General features: G+C 39.8%; 2 protein-coding genes across 4 annotated transcripts in view; one reads left to right on the forward strand and one right to left on the reverse strand.

Moving 5' to 3' along the window:
* Window positions 1–2,407: 2,407 nt before the first annotated feature.
* LOC148079065 (glycolipid transfer protein-like) lies at window positions 2,408–9,426 on the forward strand. The gene is made up of 5 exons (XM_087792345.1): window positions 2,408–2,618; window positions 2,732–2,790; window positions 4,715–4,848; window positions 6,803–6,953; window positions 9,002–9,426. The coding sequence occupies exons 1-5, from the start codon at window positions 2,516–2,518 to the stop codon at window positions 9,182–9,184; spliced, it is 630 nt and encodes a 209-aa protein (XP_087648471.1). The 5' UTR covers window positions 2,408–2,515; the 3' UTR covers window positions 9,185–9,426.
* Window positions 9,427–12,568: 3,142 nt separating this feature from the next.
* Window positions 12,569–17,183, reverse strand: part of LOC148079066 (protein FAM222A-like) — a 58,149-nt gene continuing 53,534 nt past the window's right edge. For all 3 annotated transcript variants that reach the window (XM_087790518.1, XM_087790520.1, XM_087790519.1), the window contains one exon: window positions 12,569–16,798. In XM_087790518.1, coding sequence (XP_087646644.1) covers window positions 15,540–16,798 — 1,259 coding nt within the window. In that variant the 3' untranslated portion in view covers window positions 12,569–15,539. The remainder of the gene's footprint in view (window positions 16,799–17,183) is intronic.

The following is a 17,183-nucleotide window of genomic DNA, read 5'->3' on the forward strand; positions in this document are numbered from 1 at the left end:
GAATCACAACACAAGGTTTGTGTTTATTTGTTCTTACTATGTGTAGAATCACAACACAAGGTTTGTGTTTATTTGTTCTTACTATGTGTAGAATCACAACACAAGGTTTGTGTTTATTTGTTCTTACTATGTGTAGAATCACAACACAAGGTTTGTGTTTATTTGTTCTTACTATGTGTAGAATCACAACACAAGGTTTGTGTTTTTTAGTCAGAAGTCGTTAAGAAACTGTTTTTGTTGCTTCATCTTGTTTTCTTCTGTTGTTTATTACTTTAAAAATGTGTGATTCAGTCGTGTGTGTGTTATTGTGTACGTGTGTCTCTGTGTGTGTTATTGTGTACCTGTGTGTTATTGTGTGTGTGTGTGTTATTGTGTACCTGTGTGTGTTACTGTGTATGTGTGTCTCTGTGTGTGTGTTATTGTGTACGTGTGTGTGTTATTGTGTACCTGTATGTTACTTTGTATGTGTGTGTGTGTGTTATTGTGTACCTGTGTGTTACTGTGTATGTGTGTGTGTGTTATTGTGTATGCCTGGGTGTGTTATTGTGTACGTGTGTCTGTGTGTGTTATTGTGTACCTACCTGTGTGTTACTGTGCATGTGTGTGCGTGTTACTGTGTACGTGTGTGTTACTGTGCATGTTTGTGTGTGTGTTACTCTGTACGTGTGTGTTATTGTGTTTGTTGTTGTTATTATTGTGTACGTGTGTGTTATTGTGTATCTGTGTGTTACTGTGTATGTGTGTACGTGTGTGTTGCTGTGTACGTGTGTGTTATTGTGTACCTGTGTGTTACTGTGTATGTGTGTGTGTTATTGTGTACGCATGTGTTATTGTGTACGTGTGTAAGTAAGTAATATTTATAGATGTTTCCAGACCAGGTTCACAAAGGACTTCAACAATCAAAACAATACACAATAAAATAAATATTTAAAAGATAAAGATAACACAGAGACAAACACAAGAGTCTCAGAGAATCAAGGAAACAAATAAAAGTGTGTTGAGATGTTTCTTGAAGGAGTCAGTAGATCATCAAACACAGATGTTTCTTGAAGGAGTCAGTAGATCATCAAACACAGATGTTTCTTGAAGGAGTCAGTAGATCATCAAACACACATGTTTCTTGAAGGAGTCAGTAGATCATCAAACACAGATGTTTCTTGAAGGAGTCAGTAGATCATCAAACACAGATGTTTCTTGAAGGAGTCAGTAGATCATCAAACACAGATGTTTCTTGAAGGAGTCAGATCATCAAACACAGATGTTTCTTGAAGGAGTCAGTAGATCATCAAACACAGATGTTTCTTGAAGGAGTCAGTAGATCATCAAACACAGATGTTTCTTGAAGGAGTCAGTAGATCATCAAACACAGAGATGTTTCTTGAAGGAGTCAGTAGATCATCAAACACAGATGTTTCTTGAAGGAGTCAGTAGATCATCAAACACAGATGTTTCTTGAAGGAGTCAGTAGATCATCAAACACAGATGTTTCCTGAAGGAGTCAGTAGATCATCAAACACAGATGTTTCTTGAAGGAGTCAGTAGATCATCAAACACAGATGTTTCCTGAAGGAGTCAGTAGATCATCAAACACAGATGTTTCTTGAAGGAGTCAGTAGATCATCAAACACAGATGTTTCTTGAAGGAGTCAGTAGATCATCAAACAGATGTTTCTTGAAGGAGTCAGTAGATCATCAAACACAGATGTTTCTTGAAGGAGTCAGTAGATCATCAAACACAGATGTTTCTTGAAGGAGTCAGTAGATCATCAAACACAGATGTTTCTTGAAGGAGTCAGTAGATCATCAAACACAGATGTTTCTTGAAGGAGTCAGTAGATCATCAAACACAGATGTTTCTTGAAGGAGTCAGTAGATCATCAAACACAGATGTTTCTTGAAGGAGTCAGTAGATCATCAAACACAGATGTTTCTTGAAGGAGTCAGTAGATCATCAAACACAGATGTTTCTTGAAGGAGTCAGTAGATCATCAAACACAGATGTTTCTTGAAGGAGTCAGTAGATCATCAAACACAGATGTTTCTTGAAGGAGTCAGTAGATCATCAAACACAGATGTTTCTTAAAGGAGTCAGTAGATCATCAAACACAGATGTTTCTTGAAGGAGTCAGTAGATCATCAAACACAGAGATGGTTCCAAAGCTTAGGAGCAACAGTCTGGAAGGATTTCTCTCCTCTGGTCCTGAAGTTCAGGAACCATCAGTAGATTCTGATCCACAGACCTCAGAGCCCGAGCTGGGGTGTAAGTCTGGATCAGATCACTGATGGAAGGTCTGACCATGAATAGATGTGAAAGTAAGAACCAGAATTTTAAAATGATCCTGAAAGAAACGACGTGTGTGTTATTGTGTACCTGTGTGTGTGTGTGTGGGATTGTGTGTCTTACTGTGTGCGCGCGCGCGTGTGCGTGAGGCACCTGTAGACGTCGCAGGATAAGCCCCGCCCCCGCGGTGACGCAGGAGTTCCGGGTTGTGTTTCTTCTCCTTCAGTTCGGATCATGTCTCTGTTGCTGCAGCACGAGTTCCCGCCTCTGGCTCAGGACAGGTGTGTGAACACTCAGGTGTTCCTGGAGTCCGTGTCTCACCTGCCCGCCTTCTTCGGTGAGTCCTCGCGCCCGGTTTTCGGTTCGCTGTCGGACCCGGAGACCGTCGAACCTTCGGCAAGGTACGCGTGACGTCACCGCCCGTGTCTGACGTCACTGTTGTGTTTTCAGACTGTTTGGGCTCGAGCGTGTTTTCCATCATCAAGTCTGACGTCACCGGAAACATCGCGGTGAGAAAAGTTTCTTCTTCACTTGTTGATTTAAATGCATTTGAAATGTCAATCATTTATTATGAAGCGTAGTTAAGTGTCAATAATATGAATATATATATATATATAAACATATTTTATATTTTTTTATTAAAAGCTTGAATAATTAAATTTTCAAAATAAAAAATAAACGGAAACAAAATAAACATAATTTATAAATAACGGTTTCGAATTCAAAACGTGTTTTAATTCGTAGTATTTTAAATTAAATGTTAAAAACTTCTCGAGACAATACTGTGCTTTTAAAGTGAGCCTCGATGAAGTGACGCGTCATTGTTTCTACGTTGTCACGTGATCGTCTGCGCGTCACGTGATTGGCTGAGTAGCTCCAGTAGCTCTGTGCTCTGTTGGTTTAGTCTGGTGTCACTTTTATACCATAACATTTATATATTGTTTATATATTAACGTTTAAACTATTAGTCTATGAATGTTGTTTTCTTTTTAATTTATATCATTTATTTTTTAATTATTTAAATTTGAAAGTCAAACTTGATATGTTAAATATATATGTATATATATAAATTAAAAAAAAAAAACCTGTTAAATCAAGGTATTAATTAGAACTAATTAAATCTTTAAATGTATAAATATTGGATTCCTTAAAAAAAAAAAAAATGTTATACAAAAAATATCTGAAATTCAATGTAAAAGTCGAAGGATGTTCACAACAACAACAACAACAACAACAAAAATGAATAAAATCAAGTAAATTCATGACAAAAGCTTTAGCTTCAAATAATTGAAGCTGAATACAATTTTTATTTCACAATAAAACATACTTTTAATCATGTTGGTATTAAATGTGTATTTTACTCTTAATTATACTTGATTTCGGTTTAATTAAATAATGTGTGTTATTGTGAACCTGTGTGTCTTTGTGTGTTTGTTACTGTGTTTGTTTGTGTTATTGTGCATGTGTGTGTTATTGTTTATGTGTGTGTGTGTTATTGTGTATTTGTGTTATTGTGTACCTGTAAGTGTGTTTTAGTGTGTTATTGTGTACGTGTGTGTTACTCTGTACCTGTGTTATTGTGTACCTGTGTTATTGTGTACCTGTGTGTGTTACTGTGTGTGCTATTGTGTACCTGTTTGTCTGTGAGTGTGTTACTGTTTTTGTTCGTGTTATTGTTTGTGTGTGTGTGTTATTGTGTATGTGTGTGTTATTGTTTATGTGTGTGTGTTACTGTGTTTGTGTGTGTTATTGTGTACCTGTGTGTCTTTGTGTGTGTGTGTTACTGTGTTATTGTGTACCTGTGTGTTACTGTGTACCTGTGTTATTGTGTACCTGTGTGTGTTACTGTGTGTGCTATTGTGTACCTGTTTGTCTGTGAGTGTGTTACTGTATTTGTTCGTGTTATTGTGTGTGTGTGTGTGTGTGTGTGTGTGTGTGTGTGTGTGTGTTATTGTGTATGTGTGTGTTATTGTGTATGTGTGTGTTATTGTTTATGTGTGTGTGTTACTGTGTTTGTGTGTGTTATTGTGTACCTGTGTGTCTTTGTGTGTGTATTACTGTGTTATTGTGTACGTGTGTATTACTGTGTACCTGTGTTATTGTGTACCTGTGTGTGTTACTGTGTGTGCTATTGTGTACCTGTTTGTCTGTGAGTGTTCCTGTTTTTGTTCACGTTATTGTGTGTGTGTGTGTGTGCGTTATTGTGTATGTGTGTGTCTTTGTGTGTGTGTTACTGTGTTATTATGTATGTGTGTGTTACTGTGTACCTGTGTTATTGTGTGTCTTTGTGTGTGAATATAATATTTACTTAACAATAAAACATACTTTTTAATCATGTATTTTATGAGTATTTTACTCTTTTATTCTACTTGATGTAGTTTTAATGAAATAATGAATATATTAATATTTAAAACTCTAATAACTTTGAGACAGAAGATCCGAAGCGTCTACGTGAAGGACCCGCACAGGTACGAGACGCTGGAGCAGATCCTGGAGGCCGAGCGCAAGGACTTTGGTTCCGATTGGCCCAAGGTCGGGGCCACGTTGGCCCTGATGTGGTTGAAAAGGTGAGCTCTGGTGACCGTGGACAGGTGTGGTTGAAAAGGTGAGCTCTGGTGAATGTGGACAGGTGTGGTTGAAAAGGTGAGCTCTGGTGACTGTGGACAGGTGTGGTTGAAAAGGTGAGCTCTGGTGACTGTGGACAGGAATGGTTGAAAAGGTGAGCTCTGGTGACCGTGGACAGGTGTGGTTGAAAAGGTGAGCTCTGGTGAGCGTGGACAGGTGTGGTTGAAAAGGTGAGCTCTGGTGAGCGTGGACAGGTGTGGTTGAAAAGGTGAGCTCTGGTGACCGTGGACAGGTGTGGTTGAAAAGGTGAGCTCTGGTGACTGTGGACAGGTGTGGTTGAAAAGGTGAGCTCTGGTGACTGTGGACAGGTGTGGTTGAAAAGGTGAGCTCTGGTGACTGTGGACAGGTGTGGTTGAAAAGGTGAGCTCTGGTGACCGTGGACAGGTGTGGTTGAAAAGGTGAGCTCTGGTGACCGTGGACAGGTGTGGTTGAAAAGGTGAGCTCTGGTGACCGTGGACAGGTGTGGTTGAACAGGTGAGCTCTGGTGACCGTGGACAGGTGTGGTTGAAAAGGTGAGCTCTGGTGAACGTGGACAGGTGTGGTTGAAAAGGTGAGCTCTGGTGACCGTGGACAGGTGTGGTTGAAAAGGTGAGCTCTGGTGACCGTGGACAGGTGTGGTTGAAAAGGTGAGCTCTGGTGACCGTGGACAGGTGTGGTTGAAAAGGTGAGCTCTGGTGACCGTGGACAGGTGTGGTTGAAAAGGTGAGCTCTGGTGACTGTGCACAGGTGTGGTTGAAAAGGTGAGCTCTGGTGACTGTGGACAGGTGTGGTTGAAAAGGTGAGCTCTGGTGAGCGTGGACAGGTGTGGTTGAAAAGGTGAGCTCTGGTGACCGTGGACAGGTGTGGTTGAAAAGGTGAGCTCTGGTGACCGTGGACAGGTGTGGTTGAACAGGTGAGCTCTGGTGACCGTGGACAGGTGTGGTTGAAAAGGTGAGCTCTGGTGACTGTGGACAGGTGTGGTTGAAAAGGTGAGCTCTGGTGACTGTGGACAGGTGTGGTTGAAAAGGTGGGCTCTGGTGACCGTGGACAGGTGTGGTTGAAAAGGTGAGCTCTGGTGACCGTGGACAGGTGTGGTTGAAAAGGTGAGCTCTGGTGACCGTGGACAGGTGTGGTTGAAAAGGTGAGCTCTGGTGACCGTGGACAGGTGTGGTTGAAAAGGTGAGCTCTGGTGACCGTGGACAGGTGTGGTTGAAAAGGTGAGCTCTGGTGACTGTGGACAGGTGTGGTTGAAAAGGTGAGCTCTGGTGACTGTGGACAGGTGTGGTTGAAAAGGTGAGCTCTGGTGACTGTGGACAGGTGTGGTTGAAAAGGTGAGCTCTGGTGACCGTGGACAGGTGTGGTTGAAAAGGTGAGCTCTGGTGACCGTGGACAGGTGTGGTTGAAAAGGTGAGCTCTGGTGACCGTGGACAGGTGTGGTTGAAAAGGTGAGCTCTGGTGACCGTGGACAGGTGTGGTTGAAAAGGTGAGCTCTGGTGACTGTGGACAGGTGTGGTTGAAAAGGTGAGCTCTGGTGACCGTGGACAGGTGTGGTTGAAAAGGTGAGCTCTGGTGACCGTGGACAGGTGTGGTTGAAAAGGTGAGCTCTGGTGACCGTGGACAGGTGTGGTTGAACAGGTGAGCTCTGGTGACCGTGGACAGGTGTGGTTGAAAAGGTGAGCTCTGGTGACCGTGGACAGGTGTGGTTGAAAAGGTGAGCTCTGGTGACCGTGGACAGGTGTGGTTGAAAAGGTGAGCTCTGGTGACCGTGGACAGGTGTGGTTGAACAGGTGAGCTCTGGTGACTGTGGACAGGTGTGGTTGAAAAGGTGAGCTCTGGTGACTGTGGACAGGTGTGGTTGAACAGGTGGGCTCTGGTGACCGTGGACAGGTGTGGGTTCTAAAGCTCTCTCCCCCACAGAGGTCTCCGGTTCATTCAGGTGCTGCTCAAGAGTCTCGCTGACGGCGAGCGCGACCAGAACAACCCGAACCTGATCCGGGTCAACGTGACCAGAGCCTACGAGGAGGCGCTGAAGAAGTACCACGGCTGGATTGTCGGGAAGATCTTCCAGGTGAGGAACAACCTGTTTGAACTGAACAACAGTGGAGCAGCTGGTCATAATGTTTTGGCACAAGAAGTATTGAATTATATCAGAGTCAATATTAAACATTTTAAATGTTAAAACGTAGAATTGAAATTTACTTTTTAACTCTTTGAATTATTTTTTTTTCAATAATTTAATTCAATAATTTCTATATTTAAAGGTTGAATTATTTGTTTCTTTTTATTATATTTTTTTTAATCTAAGTTAAAAAAAAAAATCATTTTGAAAATATTTGTAGCTTTTATTTTTAGTTCTTCAAACATTTTTCTTTAAAAGTTTGTAAATTTGTTTAAATGTTGGAATGTTTTTTAATGTAATTACTTATATTCTGTATATATATATATATTTGTTAAAAATGTCAGAATTTTTCAAATAAATTGGGTTTTTTCACACATAGAATTTAATATTCAAATTCCAATAATTAAAAAATATACATTTTCTGTATTTTTGAAAATGTTTGAAAATGTTTGAAATTTTTTAAAATCAATACTAACTTGGTACTTGTTTGTATTTATATATTGAATTTAAAAGAATACAAATTGTGAAAATATAAACTTTAGAAAATATATCTTTATTTCATTGTAATTAGAAAATAAACTTTCTTAAAAAAAATGACAAACAATAATTTGGAAACTATTCGTCTTTTTAAATGAAATTATTAAAACAAACTAAATCTAATTCAACCTTTTAATGTAGATTAATTTATTGATTTATTGAATTTATTCAATGAAATAAATTCAACACTATTTCAAATAAAAGAATCAAAGTTCCAACGTTATATGATCATAACAATAATAATATTCTGACGAGAAACTTCCTCAGTTATACTCTATGAAGGACGATAAAGGACTTATGTATAAATAACTATATAAAAACGTAACAAAATGTATAAATAAATGTTTGGATAAATATCAATATGTCACAATAAATTGGAGCTATTTTATACATTCTGACATTTATTGATTCATTCATACATTTATTTATACATTTTTAAATTTATTTATACATTTTGCCATTTCGTTGTCCGTATGCAAATTAAGTGGGCGGATCGAACATCAGTCTAAGGCAGTGATTGGTTACAGCCTTGGATCAACTACCGCTGCCTTGAGAGTTTATTTTAGCTTCTCGGATAACTTTGGATAATCCTGTGAAGATGGTACTTGTTACATGTACATATATTGCTAATCATTTATGATCTGATATAGAAGTGAATTAGAGAAGATCACAGTCCAGTGTGTAATGTGTGTAGTTGTGCTGCGTTTATGTTCAAGTAAGTTTTGTGTCCAGTTGACTGCGTCGTTCTAGTGATCATAGAACCCGAGTTATTCATTTCCTGCACAGCTGGGTGAGCGAACCACAAAGTAACATCTCTCAAGCCTAACAACTCGTATCAATACTCGGGTGTCAACCATGTGACAAAATAAACAATTGTTACGGAGGGTTGAAGCGTTAAGTTTGGAGTTTACGGAGGTCCTTGAAGGCATCGCGAGTCTCGGTTACATTTATTTAAATATTTATTTACACATTTATACATTTATTTAAACATTTATTTATACATTTATTTACACATTTATACATTTATTTATACATTTATTTAAACATTTATTTATACATTTATTTATACATTTATTTATACATTTATTTAAACATTTATTAATACATTTATTTAAACATTTATTTAAACATTTATTTATACATTTATTTAAACATTTATACATTTATTTAAACATTTATACATTTATTTAAACATTTATTTATACATTTATTTAAACATTTATTTATACATTTATTTATACATTTATTTATACATTTATTTAATACATTTATTTATACATTTATTTAAACATTTATTTAAACATTTATTTATACATTTATTTATACATTTATTTAAACATTTATTTATACATTTATTTATACATTTATTTATACATTCATTTATACATTTATTTATACATTTATTTATTCATTTATCGTCCTTCAGTTCCACTCAACTCTTCTTCTTCTGTGGTCCGCAGACGGCGCTCTATGCTGCCCCCTACAGGTCTAACTTCCTCAAGGCTCTGTCGGACGGCGATGACGTCAGAGAAGAAGAATGTCTGGCGAACGTGCATCAGTTCCTGGTGAACTTCACGGCGACGGTCGACGTCATCTACGACATGTACGCGCGGCTGGACGCCGAGCTGGACTACACCGTCTGACCTTTGACCTTTTACCACGTTTTTACTCCTCAAGAGAAGCCTTAACTCGTGTGAAACATTTCAGCGACACACACCTGTGTGTCTGTGTGTGTGTGTGTCTGTGTGTGTGTGTGTGTGTGTGTGTGTGTGTGTGTGTGTCTTCCATTTCAACCTCGTGCCTTATTGTGACTCGATGCACTATCTTCAGATTTAATATATTTACAACATGTTTGTACTTTGAATAAACACGATCTAATGATGAATTACTGCATTACTGGCCTTTATTACTTATTACATGTACTTTAAATGCAAGTATTTAGTACATGTAGGTTCAGACGCACGAGTACAAAAAACAAATGTAATAAAACCTTTAACAAAGTCATATTTACTATGAAGGTACTTTTGTTTCTTTATTATTCAATCAAAATATATCCTTTATGTTGATAAAAACATACTTTCAATCAGAAAATGTTTTAATAAATAAGCTTTATTTTTTTTTTTTTATTAGCTTTATTTATTTAAGCTATATTTAACGTGTGTTTTCAATACTCCATCCATCCACTAGGAGGCAGTATTGCAGCGCTTTCGTATCGTTTGCTTCACTTTCGAGTCTTGTTCAATCAATCAATCAATCAATCAATCACTGTCACATGATCAGCTGCGAACGTTTTTTAAGTTACTGTCTCTTGATTTACAATTTTATTTTTAATTTATTTGATCTGTTTCTATTGAATTTCTTTTACTTGAACTTTTTCAAAAAAACATTTTCAAAGTTTGATATTTTAATTAAAATAATCTAATCCATTTTTATAAATTCAAAACATCTGAATTATTCTTTTTTTTTAAATTCAATATATTTTAAGAAATAGTATATTAAATTCAATGTAAAATGTTAGTACCAGACATTACTAGTAGAGCAACTACTGGATTATCATGTGACCTGCAGACGATCATGTGACCATGTGGTCGATTCTGGAGCGATTTAAAGTTTTTCAGTCATTTGTAAAAAATATATAGTTTTCAAAACCTACAAATGTAAAACAAAAATAATTGATAACATTTATTTTTGAATTATTTGAATAACAATATCAACCTTTATGTGCAAATATTAAACTGAACATATTGTATTGGGCTCATCATTAGACCTTTAGCGGTTAGCATTAGCTGCTAATGCTAATGAGTAATAAATAATAACTATCTTCATTGTCTGTCTTTTGAAACATTAGCTGCTAATGCTAATGCTAACCCGCAATAAATAATATTTATCTTCATTGTCTGTCTGTTGAAACATTAGCTGCTCATGCCAATGCTAATAATCAATAAATAATATTTATCTTTATTGTCTGTCTTTAGATGCTAATGCTAACAGCTTAGAAACGGAGTAGTTTTATGTGAAAATATTCCATTAATAAAATATAATAATAAAAAAAATAGCATTGAATCATTGAATTAAATGATTTAAAGAATAATAACATGCTTAGCATGAACAACATTTGAATAAAAATGTTTCAACATTTAAATAAAGTCAACACTGATAAACTTCTGTACTTTTGTAGCTTCAAAGCCATGAAAGTATTTTGGATGTTGAAGGACACCGTAGTTTGACGACTATATTATTAGAACTTTATTCAGACAAAAAAACTCCTTCAACATTTGAATTCATTGTGACTTTTCTCCACATTTATAATTAACAGAGTTAATTTGAGGAAAATCTCCTTCGTGTTAATCCTGGACTCGGTCCTGGCGCGGGTTCTGATCCCGCAGGAGTCCTTCTAAGTCGTTGCTCAAGGGTTTGCGTCAGAACTGCTGCTCGGCGCTGATGGACCAGAAGCTGCGAGCGAAGCCTGGAGAACGAAGGCCTGAAGAATCATTTAAAATAAACCCTCTGTTGACAGAACGACCTCTGAGTTCGTTGCTCACGGGCCGAGGCAGCGTCGAACCCTCTGTTGACAGTCGATCTGATCCGTTATTTGAGCCGTAAAAGTGATTTATTGAGTTTATGGTTGTTAATGTCGTTTAATAGTTTGTGATTTGAGGAGAAAAGTGCAAAGAATTACAACCAAAACACAGATAAACAAACATAAATTAATCATTTATTCTGAATCAGAAAAGTCTGTTTTTTTTTACTTTCGCTTTGAGGTAAAATAAAAAATAAACTGATGCTTGACTTCAGTTCAAATAAAATCTCAAAATAATGAAAATATTTTCACAAATTAACCTTCAAACACAAAACAAATCAATATTTTTGTATTTTTATCAGATTATTAAACTGTAAATCTTTTTTCTATTGATCATGTAAAATGTTAATAAAGTCGTGATTAAAAAACATGACAATTAGATAAAAACACACATTTTTAAGGTAATTAATTAGCTCAACATTAATGCTAACAATGTTTGTTGACTTCATTTGCTTATTATTTCAGCTTTTTAGCTGCTTGCTTGATTATATAAAACAAATAAAAGTAAAAACGAGAGATAAACTTGAAAATAAATGTGTAGTAGTTGCTTTTATTATATATTAGTTTTTGTTTTTTCTTAACTATAAAACCATCAAAATCCTGTAAAGTGTTTATAATCATCAGACTCATAATCACTGTGAACAAATAAGGTTGAATAAATGATCCAAAATACGTTTTTAAGAAGATAATAAACTTAATATATTGTATTGGGCTCATCATTGGACCTTTAGAGGTTAGCATTAGCTGCTAATGCTAAAGCTAACCAGCAATAAATAATATTTATCTTCATTGTCTGTCTGTTGAAACATTAGCTGCTAATGCTAAAGCTAACAGCAATAAATAATAACTATCTTCATTGTCTGTCTGTAGAAACATAAGCTGCTAATGCTAAAGCTAACCAGCAATAAATAATATTTATCTTCATTGTCTGTCTGTAGAAACATTAGCTGCTAATGCTAATGCTAATCACCTTCGTAGTCTTGATCTTATTATTTTAACTGTTTTATCTGATAGTTTAAAGCAAATATATTGGTATAATTGGTGAGTTAACATGTTAATAAAAGTCAAAAGCATGAAGATGGATTAACAAATGTTGTGTTTACAACATTGGTACTAAAAGTCTCTGACATTTATAGTCATTGGTTAACTAAACATGTTTGGCTAACACTAGCGTTCTTTGTTGTCTAGCATGGTTTTCTGATTCTGATTCTGATTCTGATGTTGTAAACAAGCAATAAATAATATTTATCTTCAACGTCTGATACGAGTACTTCTCTTTCATAGTTTACTTCGCGCGACAATTATAATAAACTTTGTTTGAAAAGATAAAAATATATAAATCATAAAGAGAAAACCTTGAAACAGAGATATTATTTTTTTTAAAAACACAATATTTTACTATGTGTAACGAAGTGTGAAACATGTCAATCAAACACGCGACACAAAGTGAAATGAATCTTTTAATCGTGTGACACCTTTAAATATATTCAGCTCTAAACATTCTCTGGCGACAGAATCATGGGCTGGAATCCGTCACAACGACCCGAGCCGCCAGTCTTTCATCCGGAGATTGACTTACAGCATATTAGAAAGCGGAGGTTTTCCAGAGAAAAGAGGCCGGATTTAATCAAATCAAATCTACGACCGAGGAGACGTCGCTGGAGGTTGAGCCTTAAATCCCCTCGTAATAAAAACTGAAAAATGTCTGCTTCTGCTGCTCCGTCTTTCCGACTCGTCAACATCCCAGCGAGCGTCTGTCGGGCCGCGAACCCATCGTGTTCTGCCGGGCCTGGAGAACATCATCTATCGCATGATCTCGACACACGTTCATATATTATAATTGCACTTTATAATCATAGAGACAGTTCGCCGTAGAAAGACGTAAATAAATATTGATCCAGAGCGAGCGATACATCCATCATCAGAACCAGGTATTATTGCCACATTCAGAGACGAGAGGAGACGTTGTCGAGGTTACTATCTATGACTGATCGGAACATGTTATAGCATGAACATGATAGTTGAAGAAAAACATGTTTCCTGTTAGCGATGCTTCACTGGCGACGTCTGATTTGACGTCGAGGAGGGGGGGGGGGGGGGTGCAGGTCTGGTCACCACGTTTACATCCCGAGTGGAAACGACAACATAGTCACGTGTTCAGTCAACACTGCACTGGATTTGACTGACACTTGTTCATCTGATGGATCCGTGTCACGGAACCTTCACAGCAGTGACGAGAAACTCAAAACACTGAACTGAAATAAACCGCAGAGTCGCCAGAATAACATGAATATATTTGACCGCTGTAGTTTCTTATTTTTCAAACTATTAAATGTAATCGCTGATCTCAACTTGACCTGAATGACCTTGACCTCGAACCATTGTTTGTTCAAAGGGTTTTAGTAAAAGTATGGTGAGCTACAGACCACAGGCCTCCATCGGATTACATCGCGAGGCTCTATATTATTACTCCTAGTATCGCTCCGTAGTATAACTTCGTGAGGCTCTATAGTATTACTCCTCGAGGCTCCGTAGTATAACTTCGTGAGGCTCTATAGTATTACTCCTCGAGGCTCCGTAGTATAACTTCGTGAGGCTCTATAGTATTACTCCTCGAGGCTCTATAGTATTACTCCTCGAGGCTCTGTAGTATTACTCCTCGAGGCTCTGTAGTATTACCCCTCGAGGCTCCGTAGTATAACTTCGTGAGGCTCTATAGTATTACTCCTCGAGGCTCTATAGTATTACTCCTCGTGGCTCTGTAGTATTACTCCTCGAGGCTCTATAGTATTACTCCTCGAGGCTCTGTAGTATTACTCCTCGAGGCTCTGTAGTATTACTCCTCGAGGCTCTATAGTATTACTCCTCGAGGCTCTGTAGTATTACCCCTCGAGGCTCCGTAGTATAACTTCGTGAGGCTCTATAGTATTACTCCTCGAGGCTCTATAGTATTACTCCTCGAGGCTCTATAGTATTACTCCTCGAGGCTCTGTAGTATAACTTTGTGAGGCTCCGTAGTATAACTTTGTGAGGCTCTATAGTATTACTCCTCGAGGCTCTATAGTACTACTCCTCGAGGCTCTGTAGTATTACTCCATGAGGCTACGTAGTATTACTCCATGAGGCTATGTAGTATAACTTCCTGAGGCTCTGTAGTATTACTCCATGAGGCTCCGTAGTATTACTCCATGAGGTTTCATAGTATAACTTTGTGAGGCTCCATAGTATAACTCCATGAGGCTACGTAGTATAACTCTGTGAGGCTCTGTAGTATTACTCCATGAGGCTCCGTAGTATAACTTTGCGAGGCTCTGTAGTATAACTTTGCGAGGCTCTGTAGTATAACTTTGTGAGGCTCTGTATTATTACTCAATGAGGCTCCGTAGTATTACTCCATGAGGCTCCGTAGTATTACTCAATGAGGCTCCGTAGTATTACTCCATGAGGCTCCGTAGTATTACTCCATGAGGCTCCGTAGTATTACTCCATGAGGCTCCGTAGTATTACTCCATGAGGCTATGTAGTATAACGTTTCAAAAGATGGTTCGCAGTCGAGGACATGACGACCTGATGTTCGGAGTAAATGTACACAAAGACTCGATAGATTGAATTCATGAAACTGATGATTTGACAATAGAAGACATAAGTTGTGTTTCTGATGCAACGTTCAACTGGATCATGGTTTTCCAGATCGTGTACTGACACTAATATTGTGTACTTTTCGTGGTTGCCATGAAGACATGCCCCGTTGAGACCGATGTTCACTGATCGCGCAAACTTAACGGCACCGATGACACAATTTCAAGATGTCTTTAGCATCACAACTACACGGTAACTGTCGAAGTACTTAGAAGATGTAATGGAGCGTTTGGGGAAATCTTCTCTGTTTAAGAAATAATTAGTACTTTTGAGTTTCTCAACACTGTCATGAACAAAGCGTGAGAGCAGATGAAAGACTCGGGTTGGAAACCCATGACCGCACAAGTCTAGCGGCAGGAATCACAACATATACGTGGAACTGCGGAGCGAGAGGTCGGTGACGAGTACCTTCGCCGAACCAACATCAGGACGGAAGAAACATGTTAATAAATAGAAGCCGATATAGAAAAATAATGGGTGGTTTCGCAGCCAAAAGCATTCGCGAGTAAATGATGCAGGAGATGAACGTCCTGCGAGCGTCGTCGACGATCCACAGGCAGGACTTCGATGGCCTTCGAGAGTAGAAAAATAACAAGTCCGTAAGATAAACCCTGGATTCAGGTGTGATTATCGTTAACGTTCCAGGCTCTTGTACGTACGCGGCACATGCACCAACTAAAAAAAAGGCATGTCTCGTATTTTCCACACGTGTCTAAACTGACGGACTATAAAAAAGGGTTGTCGCTTCTGCTTCCTGCCGTGGGGTTTTGCTCCGCGTCTCATCTGTAGACCGGCAGCTGGATGTGGTTCTGCTGGTGGTGCTCCAGTAGCGGAGGCATCCCCATCGCGTCGTACCCGCGGCCCAGCATGCGCTCTTTGATGCAGGGAGGCTGGATGTCGCTGATGAGGCACTCCAGGGACTGCAGGCTGCTGCTCAGCGCCGCCGCGTGGCACAGGTTCGAAGTCGGCAGCCCACAGCACAGGTTCTGCTCGGCGCTGTAGGCCTGGCCGTGTGCGAGGTGGAGCGGGTGGCGGCTCGGGTGGTGGAGGTGGTGGTGATGAGGGAGCGGCGGTTCTCCGGGCCTGGCCGCATGTGGACCCGATGCCAACACCTGAGATGTGTAACAGTCGCTGCTAGAAGTGGAGATGTTGTCCCAGAGGGGGGCGTAGTACTGTCTTACCGAGAACTCCCCCTGCATGCCGGGGCCGCTCATCAGCTCCGGTCCGGCGGGGAGTCGGTACGGTATCTGAGCGGACCGGGCCAGAGCGAGGCAGGTGTCTGGAGACCGCCCGGCGTTGGAGTACATTCTCACTGGCGGGTACACCTGCGGCTGGACGTGCTGCTTGTGGTGCCACGTGGCGTAGTCTCCCTTCTCCATGTAACCCGCCTTGGTGGCGGTCTGCGTCGGCAGGACCGCCCCGGTGTAGGCCAGGCTGCTCTGCGGCGGGACCCCGAGGATGAAGTCCGACTCCGAGTGCGGCACGGCGGCGACGGCCTGCAGGGAAGGGCTGGATCGCGCCTCGCCCCCCAGCTGCACCGCCTGGCTCTGGCCGCTCATCTGCCTCATCAGGCTCTGAACCTCCGCCAGCTCCGACCCGGGGACCCGGCCCTGATCCCCGGAGGACATCCGAGAACAAAGGGTCTCGATCGGGACGTCGGGGGGTTTACACGAGCTTATGTGATAGGCCTTGTGCCGGTGCCGGACCGCGAAGCCGTTGTCCAGAGGGTTAGTGTAAGGAGCCGCGGATGCGTTTGCATGTCTAGTCCGTCTGCCCTCGGAGTTCTTCAGCACACCTTTGACCGCCACCGAGGCCTTGACGACGGCCAACAGACCCTGGTGACCCCCTGAGTAGTAGGAGCTGTAGCGCGGGCCCGTGGTGTCCAGTCCGTTGACCATCTTGTTGAGCTGCTTCTGCTGCGGCACCCGGATGTCGGTGGGAAAGATCTTGATGGACAGCGGGCTGTTGCCGTTCTTCTGGGCGAAGGCGTCCAGCTCGGCCGAGGAGGGGTAGCGGGAGATCATGGGGGCCGGCTCGCCTGAGGAGAGAGGACAGAGACTGGTCATCGGTCTGAGGACACGTGGCGGCTTCGCGCTCGCAGGCCGAACCCCAATGATGGCGAAATTACGATCGGAATCGTCCTCACTTGTGTCGACAGTTTTTATGTTTGGTTCATCGTGCTTTTTTGGAAATTCCCAAATTTTAACAATAAAATAAAAATACTCATTAGTAAAAGAGATGTCACATCAACATAAACAATGAGGATTTAAATGTATATATTTTCTATAAATACACATTACATTCTTTCTGATGTCACATATTATTATGTATGTACATTTAGGTACATTGAAGCACAGTTGTGTTTTTGTTTTTAAATAACTATACAAACAAAACAAAAAAAAAGTTCATCAAATCAACAAAAT

This window comes from Callionymus lyra, chromosome 5, assembly GCF_982586985.1.
Source record: "Callionymus lyra chromosome 5, fCalLyr1.hap1.1, whole genome shotgun sequence".
NCBI lineage: Eukaryota > Metazoa > Chordata > Actinopteri > Syngnathiformes > Callionymidae > Callionymus > Callionymus lyra.

Bases quoted from the DNA above. Each gene is read 5' to 3' on its own strand.
- LOC148079065 (XM_087792345.1), top strand. From the start codon at position 2,516: ATGTCTCTGTTGCTGCAGCACGAGTTCCCGCCTCTGGCTCAGGACAGG. The intron at 2,791-4,714 runs GTGAGAAAAGTT...ACTTTGAGACAG, and splicing joins ACGTCACCGGAAACATCGCG to AAGATCCGAAGCGTCTACGT. The intron at 6,954-9,001 runs GTGAGGAACAAC...TGTGGTCCGCAG, and splicing joins TTGTCGGGAAGATCTTCCAG to ACGGCGCTCTATGCTGCCCC.